The following is a 27,051-nucleotide window of genomic DNA, read 5'->3' on the forward strand; positions in this document are numbered from 1 at the left end:
TATCATTTCCCAAAGCCACTTTTGAAAACAAGGAGAAATAATGGCTAGCAGATACAACACCATTATTGGGACTACTGATTTAGGTCTAAATACAGCCATCTTCTTTATCTAATTGGGTTTTATAACCTATTTTTTTTTTTTTTGCCACATTAATCCTTAATTATTTTACAGCTAGGGTTTTTACTCTAGTCTTAATGGACAGACTTCAAGAAAAACTTTGAACTCTTTGAAAATGTATACAAAATACTGTTGTGTATCTGTTTTCCATTGGGAGGGGGAGGGTCTCCAAGATTATGATTTGTTGAAACCAAGCTATTTATTTTGAAAACTCAAATAACGTTAGTGGAAGACGCCATTCCCTCTCCTCTTCCTTCACCTTCGGAAGATTTGGCTAAACAAGAGGGGCTGAAAATGATTTAATCAATGTCCCATTGTTGGGCATCACACTTTGTACAGAAATCTTTTTAGAGTTCTCATTAGTTTTAAGATAAATTCCAAAGGGTAAGATTGCTGCACCAAAGGATGAGAAAATTGAAGTCCCAAAAATTAGTTTACTTAATTTATTTTTAGTAATCTTTACACCCAAGGTGGCTCTGGAACTCAGGACCTTGAAATCGAGTCCCATCCTGCTTCTATTCAGCCATCCAGGTGCCCCCACCCCAATTTTTTTTTAGGTGCCCCCAAATTTTAATAGTCTCAATATATATTGTTTAGTTGTTACCAAGTTTTGAGATTGCATGTTCACCAACATTGTGAAGACTTATCTCAGCTGCAGTAACTTTAAATCTTTAAAAAAAAAAAAAAACTGTGTATTATTTTGACTTGTATTTCTTACTTTCACGTATCTTCATATTCCACCAGCGAAACAAACCGGTCCTGCCCAAAGAGAAATAAAATCCCATTCTTTCCTTCCTTCCTTCCCATGTATGCGGGGACCATGATGGTAACAGCAGCTAACATTCATGAAACGTTAAAATTTCTCTGCAGGCAACAGGGTCTAGTCTGCGCTTGACAGTTACTTTCTGGATCTCACTCAACCCTTAAAACTTAATCCTTAACACAACTCCGTATTGTTATTCCAGCCTTTGCGACACTAGCCTCAAGGCCGGCGGCGACCCGAGGCACCGGGTTCGGGCTGGGCTCTCACGGCGCTGTCACTCCCCTTTCGACTTAGGGGACCAGGGGGTGGAGGATGGTGACCTGTGCGCGAAAACCAGCAACACCAGACCAACCAGGACAAAAGACAGGGCTCCTGCCGCACTTAGCTTCCTTCTACGAAGTCAAAGCTTCTAAGTTTTAAACGATGTGGCTTTTTGGCTGCCCAACGCCTGTCTACCCACGGTTGATCCCATTCCCAGCGTCGCGAGCGTCAGCGACGACTGGCAAAGCTGCTCAGCTGAGGGTTGAGGCAGTTTTTTTTTTCCTTTTGCTAAAGGAAAAAGCCTGATAGGAAGGGGGAAAAAAAGGGTTAATTCTATTTTTAAATTTTCGAGGGCTAGGACGACTGACTTTTTTTTTTTTTACCTCTGAGTCTCGGGAGACCAAGGCAACAGAACCCGCAGGCTGAACAAATTAGAGCCGCCGCTGCGCTTCCGGGCTGGAGCAAAGGGTAAGAAGGACGCATGCGTGGTGCACGCGCCTGGGTCACACACCTACGGAAGCGCTCTGCGCAGGCGCGGACGCAGGTTGCAGCAGCGCCCGGCCTCAGCTGATGCCGTGCTCTGGCCGCCCCTCCCCCGCCCCGAATCCGCGGCGGCCGGGCGCCTGCAGGCCTGTCGCTCCAGCCGCAGCGGTCGCGAGTGCCGACCCCGTGACACTGTCCTCGGGCCTCTGCGCGCGGGAGCAGCTCCGGACGGCGCAGCGCCCCGCGTGACGGTGAGCGACCCTGGACGAGCAGCCCCCCCTCCCGCCCCGTCCCTCTCGCGGAGCAGAGCAGAGCAGCGGCGCCCCGGGAAGAGCCGAGACGGCCGGGGGTTGGGGTAAGGGTGAGGGGGGGAGGAGAAGCCGCAGGGGAGCCGGGCCCGCCCGCCACCACAGAGGCGCTTTCAGGGTTGGGTGATGGCGGTGTTGTGTCACCTCCTACCCGGACCCAGCCTCCTGCCCAGGGGGCTCCAGGCTTTGGCCCAACGCCGGAGCGCAGGGAGGATCCCAGGCCCTCACACCTTGCGCGGCCAGGAGGCCTGGTGTTGCTGTTGTGGAGTTTTCTTGCTCGGTTGCCTTGCCCTTTGACCTCTCCAGAGTAGTCTGTGTGCCGAGTTTTGTTTATGGAGCTTATGAAAGGTGATGGCTTACTTCGTTATCCCAGAAGATCATGACCCTTTTAAGTCGGATGGAGTGCTGTGCTTTTTTTTTTTTTTTTTTTTTTAATCTCTTTATGCTGCCTTACATCCATGTTGGGTTTTCAGTAAGAGATTGTGAGGAAAAACATGGATTACAGGGAAGCGAAGGGGGCATAGCACCTCCTCATAAACACACCGGCGAGTCTCCAGGAATAAGTGGTCAATGTTTCTTCACTGTGAGGAAAATCCGGTGGGGGCGGGGGGCGGGGATACGAAGTACCTGACGAAAGTCTGGTGCCTGTCAGCTAGCCTTGCTGAAACAAACACCTGTCAGAGGCCGAGTCATCAAAACAACAGATAGGAATAGAAAACGGGCCCATGCTGAGAGCCACTTGATCTTGATCTTGCCTTCTGTGTCTCCCCTCACCCTCCACCAAAGCATTCTGGTGCGGTGCACCTTACAGGCCGGTTGTGTTCACTGAGATCCCAAAAAGGATGCCTGAGACCTCACTACTGAGGCCTCCCATCCCTGTTCAGCTGATATTCCATATAGGTCAGTGTGTGGGAACAGGGATGTTAATTCACCCCTCAACTATCTGTGATTGGCAAGGGTTTGTTTGGCTTGGACTTATTTATTTGGTTTTTTTTTTTTTTTTTTTTTTTTGCTTGGATTTAATGTCATTGAGACAAACCAAGAGAAGATAATGCATTTGTGGAAATTACAAAATCATTTATGTTTTAAAACTTATATGGACAATGTATGTAGTTTGTTTTTAATGGTAAAATTGTGAAAGTAAGCATCTTCATTCTACAATTTTAAATTTGTCTCCTAGTTGTATAATTTTTTATCCTGCTATATACACTATGTTTCCGTGATACCAACACTTAGATGGAATGCCAGTATTAAAAAAACTTTTCTTCATACGATAGTGTGACTTGAATTACTGAGTTTTCCTTACTCAAATCAATGAGAATTTTTAAAAGAAATGTTTCTCTTCATACAAATGTCTATAATTATTTTTAGGAACTGGTAAAAGATACATGATCAAATTTAGAAAGAAGAAATGTTATTTTTAAATTATGCTTTCCTTCTTTATTAATTTTCCCTCCGAATATCAGATTGGATTATGACTTTTCTCTTCATCCTTAAAATTGTGTTACTCAACTGCAGTGCTATTGCATTACCTACATGCAAGGATTATTTTAGTATAGGTGTGGTGTATGTATAAGTACTACTACTTATTCTTACTTGGTTTTAAATTTATATTAAATATAAATTTAAATTTAACCCGTTATTTTTTAATACTATCATTAAAATTTTGAAATTAATGATCAAAATTTTGTTTTTTATGTTGGTGAGTTATATTAAATATCTTGGAATATTAATTTCATAATTTTAACTGCCAACTGTTGAATGAAAATAATCTGCATGATTGTTTTTTTTAGTTTTTGTTGCAAATGTTTAAACGTTAAGGCTAGAAATGTGAGAATGAGAAGAATTGTGGATTTTATTTATCACAAAGGAGAATGAATTTTATAAGGCTAAAAAATACTACTTTGAACTTATAACCAGGGGTTAGGGGCCCAAGAGAACCTGGCTCCAGGAGTCCCAAACACACCAGGTTCAACCACTCACCACTGACAAAATCCAAAAGCAAAGAGAGGAGTGGTGGTGAAACAAAGGAATTTAGTTCAGTGAGGCCAGCATGGGGAAGACAGCGGACTATCATTTCAAAAAACTGTCTCAAGTGCAGAAAATACTTCTGAGTTTATATAAAGAAAATGTGGGGGAAAGGTGGGTGGGTACATGCAGGTGGGCAGTAAAGGTTAGGTTAGATCCATCATTGTCTTGGCATTAGTCAAGCTGCCTCTTTCTGCTTGAGGTTTTAGTTTCCCTTCCCTCCATAGGGATGCTTTACCCTCAGGGTCTTTGGCCTGAGTTAAGAGATAAGCTGGAAGGAAGAATTTAATTAGAAAGTATAGCCTGAGGTCTAACTGGAGGTAGTTGTAGTCTTTCAGATTTACCTGGCTATACATATAATAGGTAATCATAATCTGCTTAAACCAATTTTAGCATTTAGCACTAATTGGTTTAAAGATAGAATGTTTTTGTTTTATTTATTCTAAGAAAAGTGAAGCCCTCTTTCTTTTCGGAGAACCTTTAGGGAAGTGTAGACTTCTCATCAGAAGTCTGATATATCATTTTATAATTTTTTGTCGGAAGAACACTTTGGACTCCTGGCTCCCTTGTTTCAGACATTACTTTGATTAAATATAATTCTAATAAAAAATAATTTGAATATTCCCTTGCAGTTTGCTCTATATTAATTAGATTGGTATAAAAATCCCACAGTATTGAGTATACTTTTTTCCCTAAAATTTACTGTAAGATTTTTCTTCTTTTAGACATGGGAAAGTCTTTTTCTCAGTTGCCTTTGCATTCAAATAAAGAAGATGCTTATGATGGAGTCACATCAACTGAAAGTATGAGGAATGGACTGGTTAATAATGAAGTCCATAATGAAGATGGGAGAGGTGGAGATGTCTCTCAGTTTCCATATGTGGAATTTACAGGAAGAGATAGTGTCACTTGCCCCACTTGTCAAGGAACCGGAAGAATTCCTAGAGGTATGTGTTGCTGTTGTTTTTCCTTTAAAGAGTAATTCCAGGCTTTCGCACAAGTAATATAAAATCCATAGATCTAAGTAAGCACAATCCTTTGTTTTAAAACTCTTTTAGGATTAAAGTCAAAACTATGTAACAGTTGCCTTCAGTTAAAGGGACACAGAGGAACAAACATAAACATTTAGAAAAAAAATACACAGGTTAAGTTTCCTAAAGAAGTCACGAAAACCACCTGTCTAGCACTAGTATTTTTTTCTTTCCCACCTGCAATAGCAGATACATACTATCACTTGACTGAAACATTTTAGAACTATTTGGCATCAGTAGAGGGTCATAATCACATGTTGGGCATTAGGAACAATTTTAAGTAGTTTGGTGACCTAATATTTTTATTCATGAACTAAAGAATAGTAAGAAGCCAGTCATGCCCTAATTAGTCATTCTTAAGAGGAACTACACGAAGAGGGATGGTAAATGAAGATGGGCAATATGGGGGGAAAATCAGTTTGTGGTATATCATAGGGAAATCCAGAAGGGAATAATCTTCATGTGCTGTTTGTAGGCTAGACAAATTTTGGTAAAAGTGGCCACAATGGAAATAATAAAAATACTTTGTGCTAATCTCGTTTTGTGCTTGGTTGAAGTTGATAGGGAACCCCAGAGAAACCATGAGGGAAGGACAACGACAACGTGACAATAGAATATACACCAGTTTCTAACTAACACCCTGGGTTGGGGAAGTTTATATATAGAGAGAGTTGGCCTTTTGAATGTGATAGTTTTATCTTTGCAGGGATAAGTAGCTGTTGGAGAATGAAAGGATTTTTCTAAGTGAAGGGATTAGTGCCTCAGGCTCAGAGGAGAGAAAAAAGGACTATTTTAGCAATCTGGATGTGTTTTTGAGGTATAGCCAATAGGCTTTTTGGTAGCCTGGAAGTGGATAGGAAATCAAGGATGACTCCGGAAAGTATTGTCTGAACAGCTGGAAGAATGGAAGTAGCTAGCTCTTTATTAGAATGGAGAAAAGATTTGACTGTATGTGTATGTTCTGGGAGAGATCAGGAGCTCTATTTTACAGATATAATTCTGGAGATGCATATTTGACATCTAAGTGGATATATTCAGTAGGTAGGTAGTTATAATAAGTGCCTGGAATTCAAGTACAAGGCCTCTGCTATAGTCATCAGAATATAGGTGGTACTTAAAGCTGAGTTGGATGAGAGTACCAAGCAATCAGTGTAAATTAAAAAGACACCATAGTGCTGAACCATAGGGCTCTGTGACATTTCAAAGTCAGTGATATGAGAAAGATTTAGCAAAGACAATGAAAAAGCAGCCAAAGGAGAAGGAGGAAATTCTAGTGTGTCTGGTGTCCTGGAAATAAATGTAGGAAGTGTACTAAGGAGGAGAGACTAGGGGGTGGGGAGAGTGGCTCAGCGGTTTGGCACCTGCTTTTGGCCAAGGGCGTGATCCTGGGAACCTGGGATCGAGTCCCGCATAGGACTCTCTGCATGGGGCCTGCTTCTCCCTCTGCCTGTGTCTTGGCTTGTGTCTCTCATGAATAGATAAATAAAATTAAAAAGAGAGAGAGAGAGAGAGAGTAAGGAACTGTTAGATGCTACCAACAGATCAGATAATATAAGGACTGAGAACCGACCATTGGATTTGATGATATAGATACAGACTAGTGGACACCTTTAAAAGAACAGCTTGGCAAGTTGCATAAGCATGTATATAGCATGTACAGAGTGGGATCAAGAGAGCACAGGAGGAGTGAAGTTACATAGTAAAAAAGTTTTTTGAGTTTTACTATATATATAGTATATATAATAGTATATATAGCATATATAGTATAGCATATATATATAATAGTATATATAGTATATATATAGTATGTATACTAGTATATATATAGTGTGTATATATATATGTGTGTGTGTGTAAAGAAGAAGAGTGGTGGTAGCTGGAGGGAGCTATGAGGCCAGAAGAGGGAATTTTTTTTTTAAAGATGGAGTGAATAATATGTTTGTTAATGAGGAAAAACAATGGATAATGCAGGAGATGGGAGAATTATTAGATGTAGTGCACAAGTTTAAGTGACTGCTCTTACAGAGGAGCACCTACAGTTTACTCTTTGTAATAGGAGAAAAGTTAGTACATAGATACAGAAATAGGTGGGTGGATGTGGTAGTGGGAGCTTGTGAAAGTTCTTTCTTGTTTACCACATCATGGGCTAAGAGTGAGGATATGGAAGGAGCTATTGGCAACTTGAAGCAAGAGGTGAAATTACAGAATTGTGATTTTGGAGAGGCAAGTTGAGAGTGTGAACTAGGAGTATTGTATGATGGGTAACATCATTAAAGGCCACTTGAGATTAGTGATCTAAACAAGGCCAGTGAGCAGAGTTGCATATTTTTCTCTATCCACATTTAGCTATATGGATATCAGCATATTAGCTAAAAGATTTCCTTTAGGGCAGCCCCGGTGGCGCAGCGGTTTGGCGCCACCTGCAGCCAGGGGCGTGATCCTGGAGACCCGGGTTCGAGTCCCACATCAGGCTCCCTGCATGGTGCCTGCTTCTCCCTCTGCCTGTGTCTCTGCCTCTCTCTCTAGCTGTGTCTCTATGAATAAATAAATTTAAAAAAGAAAGAAAAAAAAAAGATTTCTTTTAAGCAGGATTGTAGTTTAGCCAAATGAATACCCCCAAACAAGACAGGATACATGTACATACAGAGAGAAAAAAATATATATATATATAATATATATTTACATGTGGGTGTGGGGAGGTAGTGTGTGTACATGAGGGGAGAGTTGTAGAAGGGGCATGGAGGAATAATGGAAGCGCATTATAGGAAGCTTAAAATAATTTGACTATAGTGGTTTAAGAGTTAGTACAAAGAGCCACGTTTCTGATAAGATTGAAAAATTGTTTTTTAAAGATCTATTTATGCATTTAAGTATATGGATATAGCCCAACCTAAGAAATAAAAGATGGATTTTAAATTGAGTTACCGTAGATAGTGTGTGGCCTGTATGAGTTGTGGAAGCCTCATTTTGTATGCAGTCTTAAAGCATGAGACTTGTTATATGTCAGTTTTGGTTTTTAAGGGGCATAGTGTAGTAACCTCTAGAGACTTTTAGGACATTAAGGTAGGAATATTTCTTCTGTTCTTATCCAGATAACCAAATAGAATCTACATGGAAAATAGTTGAAAGAAGTCTTGGTAAATTCAGATCTACTGAAAGCTGGGACTTTCAGTAAACAGATTACTCTTTCTCATTCTTTGTATTATTTGTAGTCATAGCTAGACATCAAGCTATGAAAAATATGTTATCTGTTTGGAACTCTTGTGTCTACTAGATAAGTTTTGAAAATTTTGAGAGCAGTTTACCAGAGAGATAAGATGAGACCCAGATTTTGGTAGAAAGCCACTGTACGTTATGTTAATAAATTTCTAAACCTTTTACTTTTAGGGCAAGAAAACCAGCTGGTGGCATTGATTCCATATAGTGATCAGAGATTAAGGCCAAGAAGGACGTAAGTGATAAAAAAAAATAGCAAAACTTTTGAGTATTTTTTGCTTTTCAAATTACATATAATTACTCTAATTAACAGTATTAAAATGAAAAATGCTATCAGGTTAAATTATGCCATCAGATGCTTCATGTCATTAAAAAAAGGATTTCTGATTTGGGGTAACGTCTTCAAAGCAGCTTAGTGTCTGAATCTTCTCAGATCTATTTACTAAAACAGACAAACCTAGAATAGCAGTAGGAAACACAAACATTTTCATCAAAAAATGGCTGTTAAGGTTCTCCTACTCATCCCAGAATAAAAATGGAGCAAGGATCAAAGCATGTTAGCAGCTGTGTAGAATTTGTGAAGGGAACAAAGAATTGCTGAAGGTCCTGAGAACCCTGATATACAAAGCAAATGTTCTGATACATAATTCCCAAAAGAAGAGGATCCCACACAGAGTACTTCCAGCAAATGCTTCTGGATAACCTGTCAAAATGGGAGGACTCTTGGTGTTATATACCTTGGAAAAGAGTGCAGAAAAGCTACAGAGATCCACTAACGGGCCTTAAGAAGATCAGAAGGAACTAGACCACTTTGATCTCTCAAAGTCCTTGGGAAAACTCACCAAAAACTCTTTCAAAAGGACAGACATATCCTAAGGAAAAGCCTGCTAGGTATTGAATCCATTTTGTCCAAAGAAAGAATGGGGAAAAAAGAAAAGTTTCAAAAACTAAAGAGAGAATCTCAGAATTATAGAAGTGTTTATACATCTTTAAAAAATAAAAAGAAGAAGAACAACTTTGTATTCCAATAGAAGGAGTTTTGAGCAGTGAAGCTAGGAAGGCCACCCTGGCCCATCCTCATCATCTAAAATGCAAGTTTCTGTTAAAGGTACAAAAACATGTCCTTTAAACATGAGCAACAAAAAAGTATTGCAATGAAGCATCATACAAAGACAGTTAAAAAAAAAGTGGGGATCCCTGGGTGGCTCAGTGGTTGAGCGTCTGCTTTCGGCCCAGGGCATGATCCTGGAGACCCGGAATCGAGTCCCACATCAGGCTTCCTGCATGGAGCCTGCTTCTCCCTCTGCCTGTGTTGTGTCTCTGCCTCTCTCTCTCGTGAATAAATAAAATCTTAAAAAAAAAAAAAATGAACTGAAACAAAATGCTGACCGATAGTAGAAGCATATCAGGAGACATGAAAACTGGAACTTAATATTGTAAATTATTCTAAAAGAAATTAAGAAAACTATGGAAGCTATGAAAGAATTGCAGGAGTTGGAAATAGAAAAGCTCAGAAATGAGATGACTAAACAACATGAGGACATGGAAAGACTATGAACCTTGAATTAGAAAAAATTAATTTCAGAAATGAAACCAAGGAAATGAAAACTGGTAGAACACAAGTGCATATTGTAAAGTATGGCAAAGGAAGTAGAAGTTACAAAGGAGGAAATGAAAACACAGTTAATGAAAAGTAAGATAAAATGGTATAGAACACAAAGAAGATTGAACACACATGTTATTGAAGCCTCTGAAGAAAAATCAAAGGAATCAAACTGAACAAATACTAAACATTCAGTTCAAGAACACTTCTCTAAAGTAAAACAAGACACGAACTTCAAAATATTCTACCCATCCTAGTGAAATGATTGGATTTTGAAGGTTAAAAAAAAGAAAAAAAAAACAATAAAACCAGGCAAAAGGATCAATTAATTTATAAGGGACAGAAAATCAGATTAGCATGCTTCTTCTTGACTGCAGTGCTCTAAACAAGTAACCAGTAGAGCAGAATATTTAAACATTCATAAAGGGGTGCCTGGGTGGCTCAGTCAGTTTAGTGTCTGCCTTCGGCTCAGATCATGCCTCAGGGTCCTGGGGTTGAGTTCTGCATCGGGCTCCCTGGTCAACAAGGAGTCTGCTTCTCCCTCTGTCCCTCTCCCCAGCTTGTGGTCTCTCTCTCAAATAAATAAAACCTTTGAAAATAAATATCTATGGAAGGAAAATGAACCAGGGATTTTTAAAAGTCTATAGTAGATGGTTATGAATATTCAAAAAATTAGGCTTAATTCCTCTAAATCTTAGGATGAAAAACCTTTTCTGCATATGATTCAAAATCCAGTGAGGAAAGAAAAGATGGAATTCATCTTACAAAGCATAGATTAACTTTTATAAGATGAAAACAAAAACCTTAATTAAAGCCAGAATATAAATGGCAAGCTGGGAGTGATGTCTGTACATTATCACAGATATTATGAATGACTAGTCCACAAGAAAGAAATACAGATGTCTTTTAAACATGGGAAAAGATGTTCAGTCTTATAAGAGAAAAACAGATTAAGACAACATTGAAATACCACTTCTTATCTACCAGATTAGCCAGAACTCCAAATTTTGACATTGTTTTGTCAGCAGTACTGTGTGAAATGAGCACACACATACCTTGTTAGTAAAGGGGGATTTGGCATTACCTAGGAAAATTACATATACATTGACCCTTTGGCTCAGGAATTCTACTTTGAAATTTTTTTTTCTAAGGATAATTGTCAGATATAGTCAGTGGCTTTTGTGAAAGTTATCCACTGTGCCAATGTTTGTAATAGCAAAAGACTAGAAATAATGTAAATGGCCAGTGATGAGGTTCTAGTAGAATAAGTTATGCTACATCTATACGATGATGAAATGAGGGAGAATTCTATATTGTACTACTGTTGATATCCAGAGTACGTTTTTATCTGAATAAACACATGCATACAGAGAAGAAGAGAGAAACAGTGGAATGATAAACCAAAGACTTATAAAACAATTACTCTGAGAGTTTGGGAGGGAACTAGGAAGGGGGAACAGGTAAGCAAGTGAGATCTCTGTATGTATATGTATTTATATTGTTTGGACTTTAGAAATACATTTTTTTAAAAAAAGAACTTAAAAGTTGAAATCAGAAGGAAAAAGAAAAATTCCTAAAAACTGAAACAAATGATTCTAACTGAATTCCAGTTGGTGGCATAACCACAGATCAAAGAATCACTTTTTTTTTTTTTAAAGATTTTATTTGTCAGAGAGAGACTGTGCACAAGCATGGGGAGCATCAGGCAGTGGGAGAAGCAGGCTCCCCACTGAGCAAGGAGCCCAATGAGGGACATGATCCCAGGACCATGGGATCATGACCTGAGCCAAAGGCAGACGCCACCTAGGCATCCCTGAAAGAATCACTTTTAAGTGACTTGACAATATTTCATTTTGACTGTCAATGTCTAGTAAGACATGTTCTAAATGACAAAGACAACTAAAAACAAAAGTTTAAACTGCACTCAATAGCTACATTATTAGAAGTAATGTTAGTATCATTTTGAAACTGATACATAAAGCAGATAGTTATGTACTAATGCCATTAGGGAACAAGATTCTTTGCATAAAAACAAAGGGCTACAAATACAAAATCAAATAAATTTGATTTTTTACTTCTAACCAAGATGGAATCCTCATAGGCACTAGATTTATTTTTCTGTATAAAACAACTAAAAAACCAGACAGATAAATGAAACCATATTTTTGGACAATAGGCATCAGTAAGTACAGGATGGTGGTATTTGAGAAAGGAAAAACAAATAAGGTAAGTCCTACAATTGTATCACCTTAATGTCTAGGGAAAAATATCAGACCACAGCACAATGGAAAGAGCCCAGACAGAGTTTAGCAGTGCCCCTAAACTGAGGAGATAAATGGTAATGGGAATCTAGAAGGCCAAGACCAGGACATAGTACTAGGACATAGTACTAGACAGTAGAGAGCCACACTGGGTATTCCTTGAGTGTTTAGCTGAGTACTGGTCGGTGTATGTGTATAAGGAAAGTATCTGAGACTGAAGGAAGAACCACGCAAAACAGGACAGAGGGAACAATCCTCAGAGCCCACATAGGGCTAGGGATAGTTTCCACCAATCACTATGGAGAATGTCATAATTCATAGGGAATTGTGTAGAGTACTCAGGATTATTTCCACAGTAACAGAAAATACAGTAGTAGATTAAAAGCTGTAATGCTCATGCTTAACAAAACCCAAGAGCAGACCTTAAAAGATTCAAATTGTTTTCAAGAAACTCAACTGTACCCCATACAAAACTCAAGAATATATGCAGGAATACTAAAATATCCAACACTCAACATGGTAAAATACATGAGTCGGCATCCAATTAAAAATTAACCAAGCATGGAAAAAAGATGAAAGATGTGGCCCATAATGAGGAGAGTTCACTTATAGAAACAGACCAATAAATGACATAAAGTGACATGCAAGCCATAGAAAGAAACAAAGGTGCTGCTGTGGAGTTATTTGTTGGAGAAATCAGGAAAATTGTATTTTGAAACCCTAATTTGGAGGGTAAACTTGAGGATGGAGGCGGATCCCTGGAGATTGGAAATAAAGAGCGAGAAAAAGAAGAGCTAGATTTCAAGGGGAATTTGAAAAATAGCAAAGGCATAGAAAGTTTATTTTTTTCTTGTCTTATATCTGCATAATATTACCCCTTTCCTGATTTTCAAAAAACAGTTTAACAACATCATCAAAGCAGAGTTGATTAATGTCAACAGTATTTTAAAAACTGGAGTACATAAATACTTTGGAATGAGAGATTCAAAGTGTTAGTGCGACTTGGTGAGATTGATGAGGCATGTGGTTATGTCATTATGTTTTTAAGGATTTCACAGGTTCTGATGAGCCGTCACTTTAGGGAATTATATAATGGCAAAACCCACATGTGAAAATTCTGCTTTAGTGAATTCAGAAGGGAGAGAAGGGAGTCATGAAGTCTATTTTTTTTTTATAAAGTTCCTCAGCTTAATTAATTATAGTGTATAGCCTGGTTTAGGAATTACTGTAGTAAATATTCTACCTACAATAGCCCTGAAACCCCAGTCTCCAAAAAGGTACATACATCTTTTAAGGAGGACATTTTAACACTTAATAGACCAAACCCAATCCTACTAAATATTTTTGTAATACAAAAAGTTGGTAAAATTGTACATCTACTGCAAGTATAATAGGGAAAATTCAAGTTGAAAATATCTTCTCTAAATGTTTTTATTATGTACTTTTTGATGCACATGTATTTCAATACGCCATTTTTCTTTTCAGAAAGCTGTATGTGATGGCTTCTGTGTTTGTTTGTCTGCTCCTTTCTGGATTGGCTGTATTTTTCCTTTTCCCTCGCTCTATTGACGTGAAATACATTGGCGTAAAATCAGCATACGTCAGTTATGATGTTCAAAAGCGTACAGTATATTTAAATATCACGGTAAGTACAAATTTACGTTAAATATTTTACTATATTCCTTTATGATATTAAGTATGCCTTTGTCCCTTTAGAGAATATTAAATGTGGCACTGGTCAGTTTGTTTCTGGGTGTCTGCTATTGATCTTTATCATTTCTGGTTCTGCTAAAAATGGCAAATAGTACTGGCAATTCTGTATACAGAATCATTTAAGCATTTGAAGTTGCCTTTAAGATGGTAAAATAAACAATCTTGGGCAAAAAAATATTAACAGTTTGTTCACTTTTCAACATTTGACTTCAACTAGCTTCTGGCAAAGTGTTAAAATAATTGATTCTATAAATGTTATAAACATACCATTTTCTTTTCCTTGTATTTGGTGGAGTACAGTTTTTTTTTTTTCTTTTTTTTGTCATTTTACCAGACTATTCCTTTATGGTCTTGAAAGATAAAGTATAGATGACTGTTTGATTTCTCTTATAAATTAGTGAGTGGGAAAATATCCACAGTATTTTCCTGGACAGTGGTGTTTCAGTACTCTACAGCCTCCCTACTCCTGAAAGCAACAAACAAACAAAACCTCAGAGAAGGTCTGCTTATTTACCTGTTAACATTGTTTGAAAAGAAGCATGGTTTGCAAACCACTAAATAATTAAAAAGGAAAATGTGTATTGGTCATGCCACAAGGGTGCATCTCTGTGGCAGTGGTTTGTTAGGAAGAGCAATATTGGACTAGTTGGTTTTCCTTGCAGGGGTGGTTCATATACTTGAGGTAGAAATAGAGATACATCTGGTTGTAGTTGTGAGGAGAGGTTTGGAGGGACAGGATTATAGGGGAATGGTATGTTAAAATGGAATTGCTCATTAATTACAGGAGAAAAAGAACTCTCCTGGGTCCATTTATCCTCATTATTTAACACCAAAAGTTGTTAATCTACAGGCTTAAAAAAACAACTGCATCTATGGAAAAAAATGTGCATAAAACAACATAATGCTAATTATAAATCATTTCATATGACTGGTGAATAATTGTTGACTATTTTCTCACTCTATTTATTTTTTAAGATTTTATTGATTTATTCATGAGAGACACAGAGAGAGGGAGGCAGACATAGGCAGAGGGAAAAGCAGGCTCCATACAGGGATTCCGGTGTGGGACTTGGTCCCCGGACTCCAAGGTCACGACCTGAGCTAAAGGCAGATGCTTAACAGCTGAGCCACCCAGGCGTCCCATATTTTCTCACTTTAACAGTCATCTGGAATGAGAATTGTATTTTTCTTTTTGTACAGTGTTTAAGGCAGTGGCCATATTTTTCTTTTGGCCAACCTCTGAAACTTGTTTTAGTATCAAATATTATAAATTCATAATAAAAGATTAAAAAGTCCTATGATGTTCCATTCTAAATATAAATATATTTAGATGTAAATATACTTTATTTTCAGTAAATATTCAGGAATTCCCACTTTTTGGGATGCTAACACTTAGAAAGGATGAACATTAAATAAGAAATAACATTATTATATAAGATAAACATTAAGTTTGACTGGATTACCGTGAGATGAGGTTGAGTTTTCCATAGGTTCTCTATCAGTATTTTGAAAAGTGGATTATATAATACTGCTTTTGTTTCTTAAAATGAATATACATTAGTACTGCTTACTATGCTTTAATAACTTTTGTCTTTCTGCTTATGAACATATTAATCATTGTAATACATTTGAAAATACTGTAATGTATATTTTTATTTCTATCTAGATCTAACTATAAATATATACATATATTTTCTAATAATGCATGTATATATTTGCACACTTATATGCATTTAGAAATGTAGTCAGGTATTTTCATAATGTATATAAGGGATACACACGTGTATAAGTGTATACACATGCACAGTTTACCTTAAGTGAAATCTCACTAAATTTTCCCATATTAAGTGCTTTCATGTGCTTTTTATATGGATGTATTACAATTTACTCAACCATTTCTTAGTAGATGTTTAATTTTGCTATTATAAATATTCAGAAAACATCTTTGTACTTAAACTTTGTTTCCATTTCAGGTTACTTCTATAGGATAGATTGCTAAGTGTAAATTTGCTAACTAAAGATCACAGATCATTTAAGACCTTTGATAATAAGTCATCATTACCTAAAGGTTTATTTTATTTTAAGATTTTATTTATTCATGAGAAAGAGAGAGAGATAAAGAGGCAGAGACACAGGCAAAGGGAGAAGCAGGTTCCATGCAGGGAGCCCGATGTGGGACTCGATCTGGGGTCTCCAGGATCACACCCTGGGCTGAAGGCCGTGGTAAACCGCTGAGCCACCCAGGCTGCCCTACTTAAAAGTTTACGACTGTGATCTCTTGACTTACAGATTAAGTGGATTCTCACTGCTCTCAGCAACAAAATGTCTGATAATACTAAACTTTCTGTCTTGGTTTTTTTTTTTGGCTGTTGTTTTTTGTTATCTTTTTAATCTTCGGTACATTAGAGGAACTACTTTAGGGACGCCTGGGTGTCTCAGTGGTTGAGCATTTCTGATTCTTGTAGTTTTGTTCTCAACCTGTTTTGCATCATTGATCCCTTCACTATTCTACTGAAAGCTATGGACACTTCAGAGAAAGAAACATACCAGCATTATTTTGCATGTGCAAAGGATTCCAAGATTCTTCTGAATCCCCTTTGGCGTGTATCAGAAAGTCTATTGACTTCAAATTAACAACCCTTCCCTGTAGTGTTTAGAAATTAAATTGACATGGGTAGTAAGAGCTAAGTAGATGAAACTATATATTTAGATAAAGGTTGTTTCTACTATTTTATGGGATTTAAAAATTCTCTATATTTATAACTATAAATTAGTGCATAAATGGGGTCACAAAATCACTGATTGCTAGCATATTCTTTTTTTTTTTTTTTTTTTAAGACTTTATTGAGAGAGAAAGCTAGCAAACCAGCGGTGGTGGGAGAGGGAGGGATAGAATGAGAAGAGCAGACTCTCTGCTGAGCAGGGAGCCCAAAAGCAAGCTAGTGGGGTTCCATCTCAGAACTCCAGGATCATGAGCTGAGCCCAAGGCAGACACTTAATTGACTGAACCACTTAGGTGCCCCTACCATGTTCTTTTTTTTAATCCTTGTTTACTGAGACTGTTGTTTCTTTCCATTTACTCCATATGGCATTGTTCTACCTTTTTCCATATTCATATTAATTTATAAGCCCACATTTAGCTTTTTTTTAGTTTAATACTTATTTTCAAAGAATAATATTTTGTACATATTTTATACATGTTGGTTTTCTCACCTATTAACACTTTGTAGAAATCTCTCCTAATATTCTGGTTTATAGTTAATCTCTTCTTTCCAGTGGGCCACATAATATTCCATGTGATGATTTAATGCTATTCGGTCATTTTTGTGAATGGGCATTCACTTTGTTTTCAGTTTTTTTGTTTGTTTGTTTGTTTGTTTAGGATGTTACTGTCATTAACATCCTAATGTTTTTATTTCTTTAGAATAAATGCTCAAAAGTAGGATTGATAGGTCACAGGATATACATTATTTTTATTTTAGTGGATATTGCTAGTTTCCTTATTTGAATGGTTGCAAGGCTTCACATGTTTTCCAGGAATGTAAAAATAGTCCCTTTTGCTCATATCCCTGTCAGGAATAGAATTTGTTGCTTTCTACAAGTTTTACTAGGGTAATGTATCTAAAGCAATATTCTGTACTAAAATCAACTTTTCCTCAACCATAAATGAATGTGAGAATTTTTAAGTGTTTCTTGGCCATTTATATTTGTACTCTTTTGATTTGTTTACTCATGCTTTGCTTTTTTTTTTTTTTTTTCTCTTAAGGCTTTGTTTTTTTGTTTTGTTTTGTTTTGATTTTTTTTTAAGATTTTATTTACTTATTCATGAGAGAGACACAGAGAGAGAGAGGGAGGCAAAGGGAGAAGCAGGCTCCATGCAGGGAGCCTGACATGGGACTCTATCCCGGGTCTCCAGGATCAGGCCTGGGCTGAAGGCAGCGCTGAACCGCTGAGCCACCGGGGCTGCCCTCTTTTTCGGTTTATAAGGACCTTTTGTGTAGATGATAACCATTACAATCTGCCTTACAAATATTTATCATTTAGTTTCTGTTGATATCCTTTCGTGATGACTATTCTGGATGTTTTATTTATTATATTTTGTCTCTTGATTTAACATTTTTTCTTCATTGGTCATTTTCTAAAATAATTTAAGATAATCATTATGAATTAGAATTGTAGAAGTTGCCCCAGCTATTATGCATAGAAATATATAGCTCCATTTTTTTGCAACAGACTTTGAATGTATCGCATTTCTTCCTCAAAGTGACCCAGTACGAATCTCTACTCATAATAGAAGTTAAAATCCAATCTCTTTTAAACAAAATTTATTTGAAGTATTATTTAACATTTTAAATGGTCATCTTTGTGTTTAGTAGACTAGGAAGTAGCTTATTAATATTGACTGTGAAGATATTTATATATTAACATTTATCAAAAACTTAGGTGAAACTTAAAAAAATTTTTAATAGAATTTTTGCTAAGACTACAAATAGATTTTCTAACATTCATTTTTCTATATTCCTGTAGAATACACTTTTTGGACTTTTTATTGTGTTTATTATCAGTATATTATATACATAGTACTCACCATAAAACCAAATAAGCAGTTCCTTTAATGTCCTTTGATATTTTTGGCAGTACTTTTCTTCCTCCTAATAACTGAAGCATGGTCACAGCTGAAGTCTTTATTTTTTGGAGGTCATTTAAAAAATTTATTTATTTTTAATTTATTCAGGGGAGACAGAGAGAGAGGCCAAGACCTAGCAGAGGGAGAAGCCGGATCTCTGTGGGGAGCCTGATGCCAGACTCCATCCTCCATCCCAGGACCCCAGGATCATAACCTGAGCCAAAGGCAGACACTCAACCACTGAGCCACCCCAGGGCCCCTAAAATTAATTCTGAGTACATATTTGTTATGTTTATACATTTTTTATCTTTCTTTTTCAGAACACACTAAATATAACAAACAATAACTACTATTCTGTTGAAGTTGAAAACATCACTGCACAAGTTCAATTTTCAAAAACAGTTATTGGAAAGGCACGCTTAAACAACATAACCAATATTGGCCCACTGGATATGAAACAAGTAAGCTTCCATCATGAAATACTTTGGAGGAGTTAAATGAATCTTGACTTTGTCTATCATATTAACTTGAGTCAAGGGGAGGTGGGGAGATTTCCTTAAAAACCTGACCTTGACATGTGTCCCGTCCATGTATAAGAGAAAGTCTTAGAATCAACTTTGCAAAGGGAGAAATTTCTAAACCTTGAGATTATGTATGAAATCTGTCTTCAATACTTGACTCTTTGATCCTCTTTCCAGTTGGCTTATTTTCATTTTTTGTTTTTCAGATTGATTATACAGTACCTACTATCATAGCAGAGGAAATGAGTTATATGTAGTAAGTTTTGATTTTTAATCATTTTCTCATTAAATTATAAAGTATGAAGAATAAAGTATATGGACATGGAAACCACATTTGGAATAATCCTATTGGCCTCTGATTGTTTCTGTTCTCTTTGCCCTTGTCAACATACATAATATTTATGTACATTATGTACCTATATACTTAATATTTGTTTTTTACTTATTTATTTTTCAGAATTGAGATATTCTTACACATTTTAGTATTTGTTGACTTTTTAGTGTAAGAGAACTAAAAAAAATACTAGTAATTTATAATACTCTATTATTGGTTTGAAGTTCTCAGGCTTTTCAGTTGAATCTAACTGATTATTGACTCTTACTGAGTAAAAAAAAAAAGAGGGGGGGATAAGGGACGCCTGGGTGGCTCAGCGGTTAAACATCTGCCTTCAGCTCAGAGCGTGATCCCGGAGTCCTGGAATCCAGTCCCATATCAGGCTCCTTGCATAGAGCCTGCTTCTCCTAAGTCTGCCTCTCTCTGTGTCTCTCATAAGTAAATAAAATCTTTAAAAAAAAAAAAAAAGATAAATTTTTATCACTTTTATATCAGGCTAACATAGAATTTCTAAGTAATAGACTGTTTACTAAAATTTCAAAAAGTGAGTAAAAAGTAGCAATAATTTGTAGCCTGGGTTAAACAGCTCTACAAGTTATATAGTAGGAAAGCATGTCTGTTTTTAGAATAAGAAGTCATGAAGATACTTAACCATTATTTGAGCTATAGAAAGTTTTGAGTCAATAAATGCTTTTATCTTTTTTTTTTTTTTTTTTTAAGATTTAGTTGTTTATTTTAGAAAGAGAGAGCACTCAAGGTGGGGAGGGGGAAGATGGGGGAGAAGGAGAAGCAGACTCCCCTCTGGCAGGGAGCCCGATGGTAGGCTGGATCCCAGGACCCTGAGTTAATGACCTGAGCTGAAATCAAGTCAGATGCTTAATCAACTGAGCCACCCAGGCACTCCACTTATATCTTCTTTATAGTATCTCTATTAGTTGTAACACAGGAGGAATCATAATTAAATGATTTTAAATTTATAATATAGCTTGCATTTATTCACATTTTTTTCTTTTTAACAGTGATTTCTGTACACTGATATCCATCAAAGTGCATAACATAGTACTCATGATGCAGTAAGTATGAATTTCTTTTGAGGTATTTCTTTGTTAAATTAAGATGTATAACATTGGCTTATAGCATATGCAACCCCTTTACAAATATCAGTTCAATTGAATTTGAGCCCTATAAAAGTTCTATGAGGTGAGTAAATATTCCACTTTACAAATGATGAAAAGAGGAGTTCAAGGAAGCAATGAAGGATGACATGGCCACTAAGCAGTGAATCTGGACCTTGCAAGAATGCTGGAAAATGGGGAGGGGATTGGGACAGAGAGGAGGACTGCCTGTAGTAAATAATCCTTAAAAGTAATGAAAAATACTGTTACTGGTTTGAAAGATGAGTATTATTCAAAGCCATTAAAAAATTGTAGATTATAGGTTTGGTGTTTGGGTCATTAGCTGACATCTAAATAATCCTTTTCCTGTGATAAGAGAACTATATGATTAAAAGATTTTATTTATTTATTTGAGAAATAGAGCAGGAGGGAGAAATAATCTGAAGCAGACTCTGCTGAGCACATAGCCCGATGGAGTGCTCAATCCCATGACCATGAGATCATAACCTGAGCTAAAACCAAAAGTTGGATGCTTAACCAACTGAGCCACCAGCCACTTCTATAATTATTTTTAGGAGTGAAATGAATGTATTTTTATTTCATGATAGGTGTTCTGGAAACATATTTTGCTTCGTATAATTATTTGAGTAAGGCTTGCTAAACCAGCATTTATGTTTTTCTATTAGGGAAATAGTCCCCAAGAGGTCCACATCCACAAAATTATCATTAATCAGTCTCTGAAGAAAATTTTGATATATAGAAGTATTCTCAGTTTAGAAAACGTTTATATATATATATATTTTTCGTTGTTTTCTTTTTTAGAGTTACTGTGACAACAACATACTTCGGACACTCTGAACAGATATCCCAGGAGAGGTACCAGTATGTTGACTGTGGAAGGAACACAACTTATCAGTTGGGGCAATCTGAGTATCTAAATGTACTTCAGCCACAACAGTAAAAATCGAAAGAGATGCCACTGGAGAAGAAATCCCTATTGATATTTTTCTAAACTCGGAAGGATGAGGTACTTACTTCGTGATAGAAGATCTTCAATTGAACAAACCTAAAGTTTACACTTCCATTTTAGGGGTACAGTTAAAAGTGTGTGGACTTGTACATTATTGCAAAACTCTACTCTGTGTTCATATCTGTACCAGGATCTTTTACTTGAATCTAAATTTGCTGATTTTCTTCCCCCTCCTCCCCTAATGGGGACATTGAGACTTCCCAGGTAGGACAACAAATAATTATCTATAATTCACAGCTTCAGTGACTACTGGAAACATAATTTGATGATGAACATAATTGGAGAAACTTTATTTCTGGATGTTTTATAGAATATTACCGAGAACCTGTTATTCATGAAAGACTTTTAAAAAATAACTTTTTTTCTGTTTTACAAATTCCCATTGCTATATAGTAGTATTTCAGGATATTTTAGCTTTTAGCTAAACATTTGTAGTTTTTCATTTGTTGGAAATCTACTCATTTGCACATTTTTGACAGTCTTATTTCAAGCTAGTACTTGCATAACACTAGAACCAAAATAATCTTTGCAAAGTTCTGTACCTAAAAATTTTTTAAAGCCCCGTTTCACATGTCTTTCCATGTAAGTAAGTTTTGTGAAATTTTTGTGTAGTCTTCAAACATAGTTAATGTACAATATTGTAAATAAACTTTGCATGGCTTTTATACAGCTTTAATAAATATCAAATTAAGTACAGTTTCAACAAAGTAAGTCGCTCATAAAAATAAACAGGAAAATGAAATTCAGAAACTTACAGAATGTGAATATGGTTCCAATTACATATGGGATCAGGCATAAAATAGTTTTGAAATAAAGTATTTTGATTCTCCACTTTTTTTAAATATTGCTTTGCATACTAAGAAGTTGTGGAGATACTTTTCACAACTATTAGGTATGTAAGTCACTCATGTCATCCATTTTATACCTGTTTTAAGGAGGAAATTATGTCTTTGGTAGCAATTATCCAAGAAATTTTGTCATTAAGCGATGGTGGCTATATCAAAATTAAGAGCTGTATTATCCTTTTAAAAAATTAATCACTTTGCACTTCACATGGATATCATGCCTCTAGTGGTTACATTTTAAAATTTTCAAATTTTTGTTTGGATTTTATTTAAAATTGTTTTCAAGTATAAATTACTTTTTCACTTCGTTGTTTTATATCTTCAATACCATTTTCCATTTGGGCTTCTTGCCTTTTCACTTATCAGGTTCTGATTACCTTGTAAATACGTACCACTGAGGGTAGGGCCGACTGTGATACCAAAAAAATAAAATAAAATACGTGGCTTGAGATGAATTTCCTTCTGGTTCCTAGTGACAGAAGTCAGGTTCCCCCCCCCCCCCCCCCCCCAAAAAGTGCCTAACTTATATCTGAAACATACCTAGTATCAGTCGGACTCCAGCTATAACACACAAGCTTTGTTTAACTATTTAGAGTGAATGAAGCCTCCTTTCTGCCTTGAAACACTCAGGTCTCTCCTTAGCTTTCATATTTTCTCCACCTTTTCCTGAGTGAACATTTTAAATGGGTGGAATGTGCAAACTTTTTTTTTAACTGCTTGTCTTACCTTAATCCATTGCGAACTCATCCATCTTCACTGTTAAAAGTCACCCCATCACGTTTGTTACAGACTCACTGTCAATCCAGTCTTGATGTGTTTTTCTTCTGCTGTGTTTTTTGACTACTCCCATTCTCCTTGAAACTACACTCCTCTAATACATTGATTCTATTTGTATTTTTCAAATCCCTTGCATTTCATTTTCCCTGTCTTTTGACATCTTTATATGAGTATTATTTAGATCCTCTTTTGCCTCAAAATTTCTAATTCTGTAACCTTTAATTAACAACCATCTGTTAGGGCTTCCAAGTCTTTCTATATACCTGACTGGTCACCTGTCTACCTAGAGATAATAGTATTTCAGTGACACTGTGGAAAATCATAAAATGTTTGAAAAACTTTTTAATCATATTCTGTTCTCTTGTCCTTGAGTCCTGTGTACTTCAAAATCACCATTTTTTTTTCAAAATCATCCTTCAGATATGCCTCCTTCAAAAATCAATCCTGATTTATTTTTCTGCTCTGTATCTTTTAACCTTGGAAAGGTATGTAGTGCAAATTAAATGGAATTTTCTATTGATTTGTGGTTCTGATATCCTTTTAGAGTGCATGCATAGTGTCTGCTGAAGAGATAGGAAAATGAGGGAACATTTACTTTTAGTGACTTAGTTTTAAATATTTTGTCTTCATTTTTTTAATTAAAAATTCTTTATTATACCTACATTCCATGAAGTATAAGGTAGAAAAACCTAGAATTTAAAATAAGTGCAAATCAACAGTAGAGGAAAAGAGGATCACCTGTTACTGCTTTCAGAGAGGTTTAAGTAACTTGCCAGAATACACCTGGAACATAGTAGGCTGTAAGTTAATAAAATTACAAAAAAACATTCAGGTGAAACAAAATTATAACCATTTAAAAAAAAAACACAGGGAAGAATGAATGAGCATTGTTCAGTGAATTTTTTTCTTGCATAATGGTAGGGTAGATATTGTTATGTGTTTTTGATTTTTTTTTTTTTTAACTGCTCTTGGATCTTATTCAAAGGATATGGTAAAGATGTTAAATTTTTTTCCTGATACTCAAGAATAATTTTTTTCTTGAATTACACTTTTAATAGACTGGTCGTTCTAACCAAATGCAATATTATAACAAGTCTCTGTGTGTTGATATTATATCTGATACTATGGTCTTCTAGAGCTCTTTCATAATGTTTTTCTTACATAATTTTCTTATATAATTTCCCTGGTCCTGTGAGTCAAAGGATGGCAGGATCCTCATCTTTTAGAAGAGGAAGGAGATGCATAGAGAAGTTATGGGACTTGAAGAAGATTACTTACTTAGTAAATAGTCATATTGGGCCCAGATCTAGTTTTTCTGTCTCCTTTGTGGGTGCTCTGTAATTTAAAATAGAGTCCATTAGGAAGCCCTGTTGACTCAGGTTAGTATGAAAAAACTCAGAGAAAACATTTACTTAATAGCGACAATCAAAATAATATTGATGGACTAAGATTTGGGTACTTTTAAAGTTAGTACCGTACCTGAAATAATTCTAAATGAAAAATGAGCACTTGTACAATATTTTGGTATAGCATAAACTATAGTTGATTTTTTTCTGTTAGAATTTATACTCCTTGATCATTCCAATAAATATATGACATACATTGTCAGAGTAGGCTATTTATAAATAATAGAGATTAATGTATTTGAGATTAGAAATAAGAACAGTGTGAAAATATTAAATACTGAATAAATTGCTTGAAATTGCTAAATAACCGTCTTTAATTTAGTATATGACATGTAAATGATTGGTTTTATTTGTGAGCAGTTTTTCATGCCTTTTTTTTCTTTTTTAAGCCAGTGAGGTAATTACTTTCTCTTAAGAGTTCATGACAAAACAAAATTCAATTTAGATCTTCTGAATTATAGTTTGGAAGTGATACAGTGCAGTGTTAGAAGGAAAATGATTGCCAAAACACAAAAAATATCATTACTGCAATATAATTCTGAATGTTTTGATGTAGGTTATATCCTCAATTTTTTAAAACTTCCTTAATTCTTTATATAATGATTATATTTCATTTTGGAAAATAGTTTGTTAGGTGCTTGACCCCCAAAGTAAGTCACTGCTCAACATAAGAACATTTATTAGTTATTTACTGTATCATATACTGTAGTAATCTCTTATGTGCATTATCTGATTATTACTCAGAAGAGCCCCCTAAGGTTGATACTGACAGTGCCTCTCATTTTATATCTGAGGAGATTGAGTTCTAGAGAAGTTAAGAAATACACATAAGGTTGAAAGTGGCAGATTTGAGATTCAAAACCTGTCTGATTGACTCAAAAAACATCATTGCTCTTAAAATTAGCATATCTTCTTTCCAGCCTTTGAGAATGTTTTATTTGTAAAAAATGTATTGATTATTGCACTTAAAATATAAGATTTTGAGGGTTTTGCTAGTATTTTCAAAAATACTATTAGTATACTTTATTATTTTGTAGATCTTTGGTATGATAAAAATCGTTTCTCAATGAATTTTAAAATTTTTAAATTCATACTTATCTGTTATACAGGATTTTTTTTTAAAGAAAATTTTAAATTTACAAATATACATCAGACTTCTTTGGTGAGCAGTGTGAATTGAATTTCAAGTTATTAGGTTGCAAACCAAAGGTTACTTACCATTGTGTCATGATTTTTAGGTTATAATATCTGGAAGCAGCAACTACATGACTCAAATACATCTAAGAATAATTAAATTTTATTTCTCTTTTTCATAAAATCAGATTTTAAGTGAGATGTTTATCTGAAACATTTATTTTAAGGAAAATATATGTGTTTGAGAAGATGGGGTTAAAAGACTTGAACATTATTTCTTTAAAAAGATTTATTTTTACATGAAAACAATATATTTGTGATGTGCTTCAATCAAAAATTTTATTCTATATCCCAGATCTTATTTCAAAGTAAAAATTTTCACTTAGCTGAAATTTCTGATTAGAACCAACATTTGTGTATTTTTGTGCTTAGTGAGAATGTAAATTTCACAGTGGATTTTTGAAATTTATCCTTACTTTGGATAAAAGCAAGTGATATATTTATAAAATTACTATAGGGATAAATTAAAAATGGTAATTTCCATTAAAAAAACTAGTATAATTATGTTTATAGTTCTTTTTACACAAGTTTAGCACAGAGTCTAAATTAAATATCTGTATTGACCCTAAAACTATTCCATAAATTAATTTAACAAATATATGGCAAGTTTTTCATAGCTAAATAGCTCTTCTAGAAGGAAATTGTTGCCTTCTGTTTAATTACATTAATTGAAATGTGTTTAAGAGAAATGTTTTCAGCATATTTTGTATACTAAAAAACAAAAAGGGTTAGTATTGGGCCAATGGCCAAGAGGTAATATTACTACCATGTAGACTATTATTGTTCAAACTGTCCCACTTCCCCCAGAATTTTAGAAACTAGAAGTCTGGGAGATAATGTATCAGCTGTGGTCGGGTGATTCTAAAGTGCTGTAAGTATATTCATCTTTTAATTGTGTAAGATGGAACAAATGCCAAGTTGCAAAATATGCATAATTTTGTTATGTAATGGTTTGTTTTAGGCATAAAATACCAGCAAGCTATGCCTTGTGTTCTGTCTTATATTTCCTTATAGAACTATATTAAGTAAGATTTTTGGAAAATAATTTAAAATGCTTGCTGACTTGACCTGATCGGTCAGATACTTGAAAGATGGCGTTACTGTATAGATTCTAATCCATGATTCTACTTGTGGAATAAAGCATAATATAGAATGAAAGACTATGTTTGGGCACTTACTCTTTGCTAATATTATGTGTTAGCCCATCATAACATGCTGAATTTCCAAGTTGAGCAGTTCTATAATTGTAATTATTGTTGCTGTTCATGTAACAAAACATGCTTATATTAGTAAAAGGAATAGAAGTGCTCCCAAATGCTATTTTTTTAATTACTTGTAACTGTTGCTCTTGTAATTGTGTTTGACAAAATAAAATTTGTAAACATTTTAGCATGAAAAATAAAATTTGTATCAGGCAA

At 35.4% G+C, this 27,051-nt stretch overlaps 1 protein-coding gene and 1 long non-coding RNA gene across 3 annotated transcripts in view; one reads left to right on the forward strand and one right to left on the reverse strand.

The window, feature by feature from the left end:
* LOC140599719 (uncharacterized) overlaps positions 1–1,592 on the reverse strand; it is a 61,705-nt gene extending 60,113 nt beyond the window's left edge. Inside the window, exon 1 of one of the 2 annotated variants that reach the window (XR_012002679.1) lies at positions 1,525–1,592. This is a non-coding gene — a long non-coding RNA (uncharacterized lncRNA). The remainder of the gene's footprint in view (positions 1–1,524) is intronic. The other variant, XR_012002681.1, reaches the window with a different exon arrangement.
* TMEM106B (transmembrane protein 106B) lies at positions 1,124–27,051 on the forward strand. Its single transcript, XM_026003853.2, has 8 exons — positions 1,124–1,875; positions 4,686–4,907; positions 8,379–8,442; positions 13,557–13,716; positions 18,732–18,872; positions 19,139–19,188; positions 20,286–20,339; positions 21,204–27,051. The coding sequence occupies exons 2-8, from the start codon at positions 4,688–4,690 to the stop codon at positions 21,340–21,342; spliced, it is 828 nt and encodes a 275-aa protein (XP_025859638.1). The 5' UTR covers positions 1,124–1,875; positions 4,686–4,687; the 3' UTR covers positions 21,343–27,051.

Source organism: Vulpes vulpes, chromosome 7 (assembly GCF_048418805.1).
Source record: "Vulpes vulpes isolate BD-2025 chromosome 7, VulVul3, whole genome shotgun sequence".
NCBI classification, from domain to species: Eukaryota; Metazoa; Chordata; class Mammalia; order Carnivora; family Canidae; genus Vulpes; species Vulpes vulpes.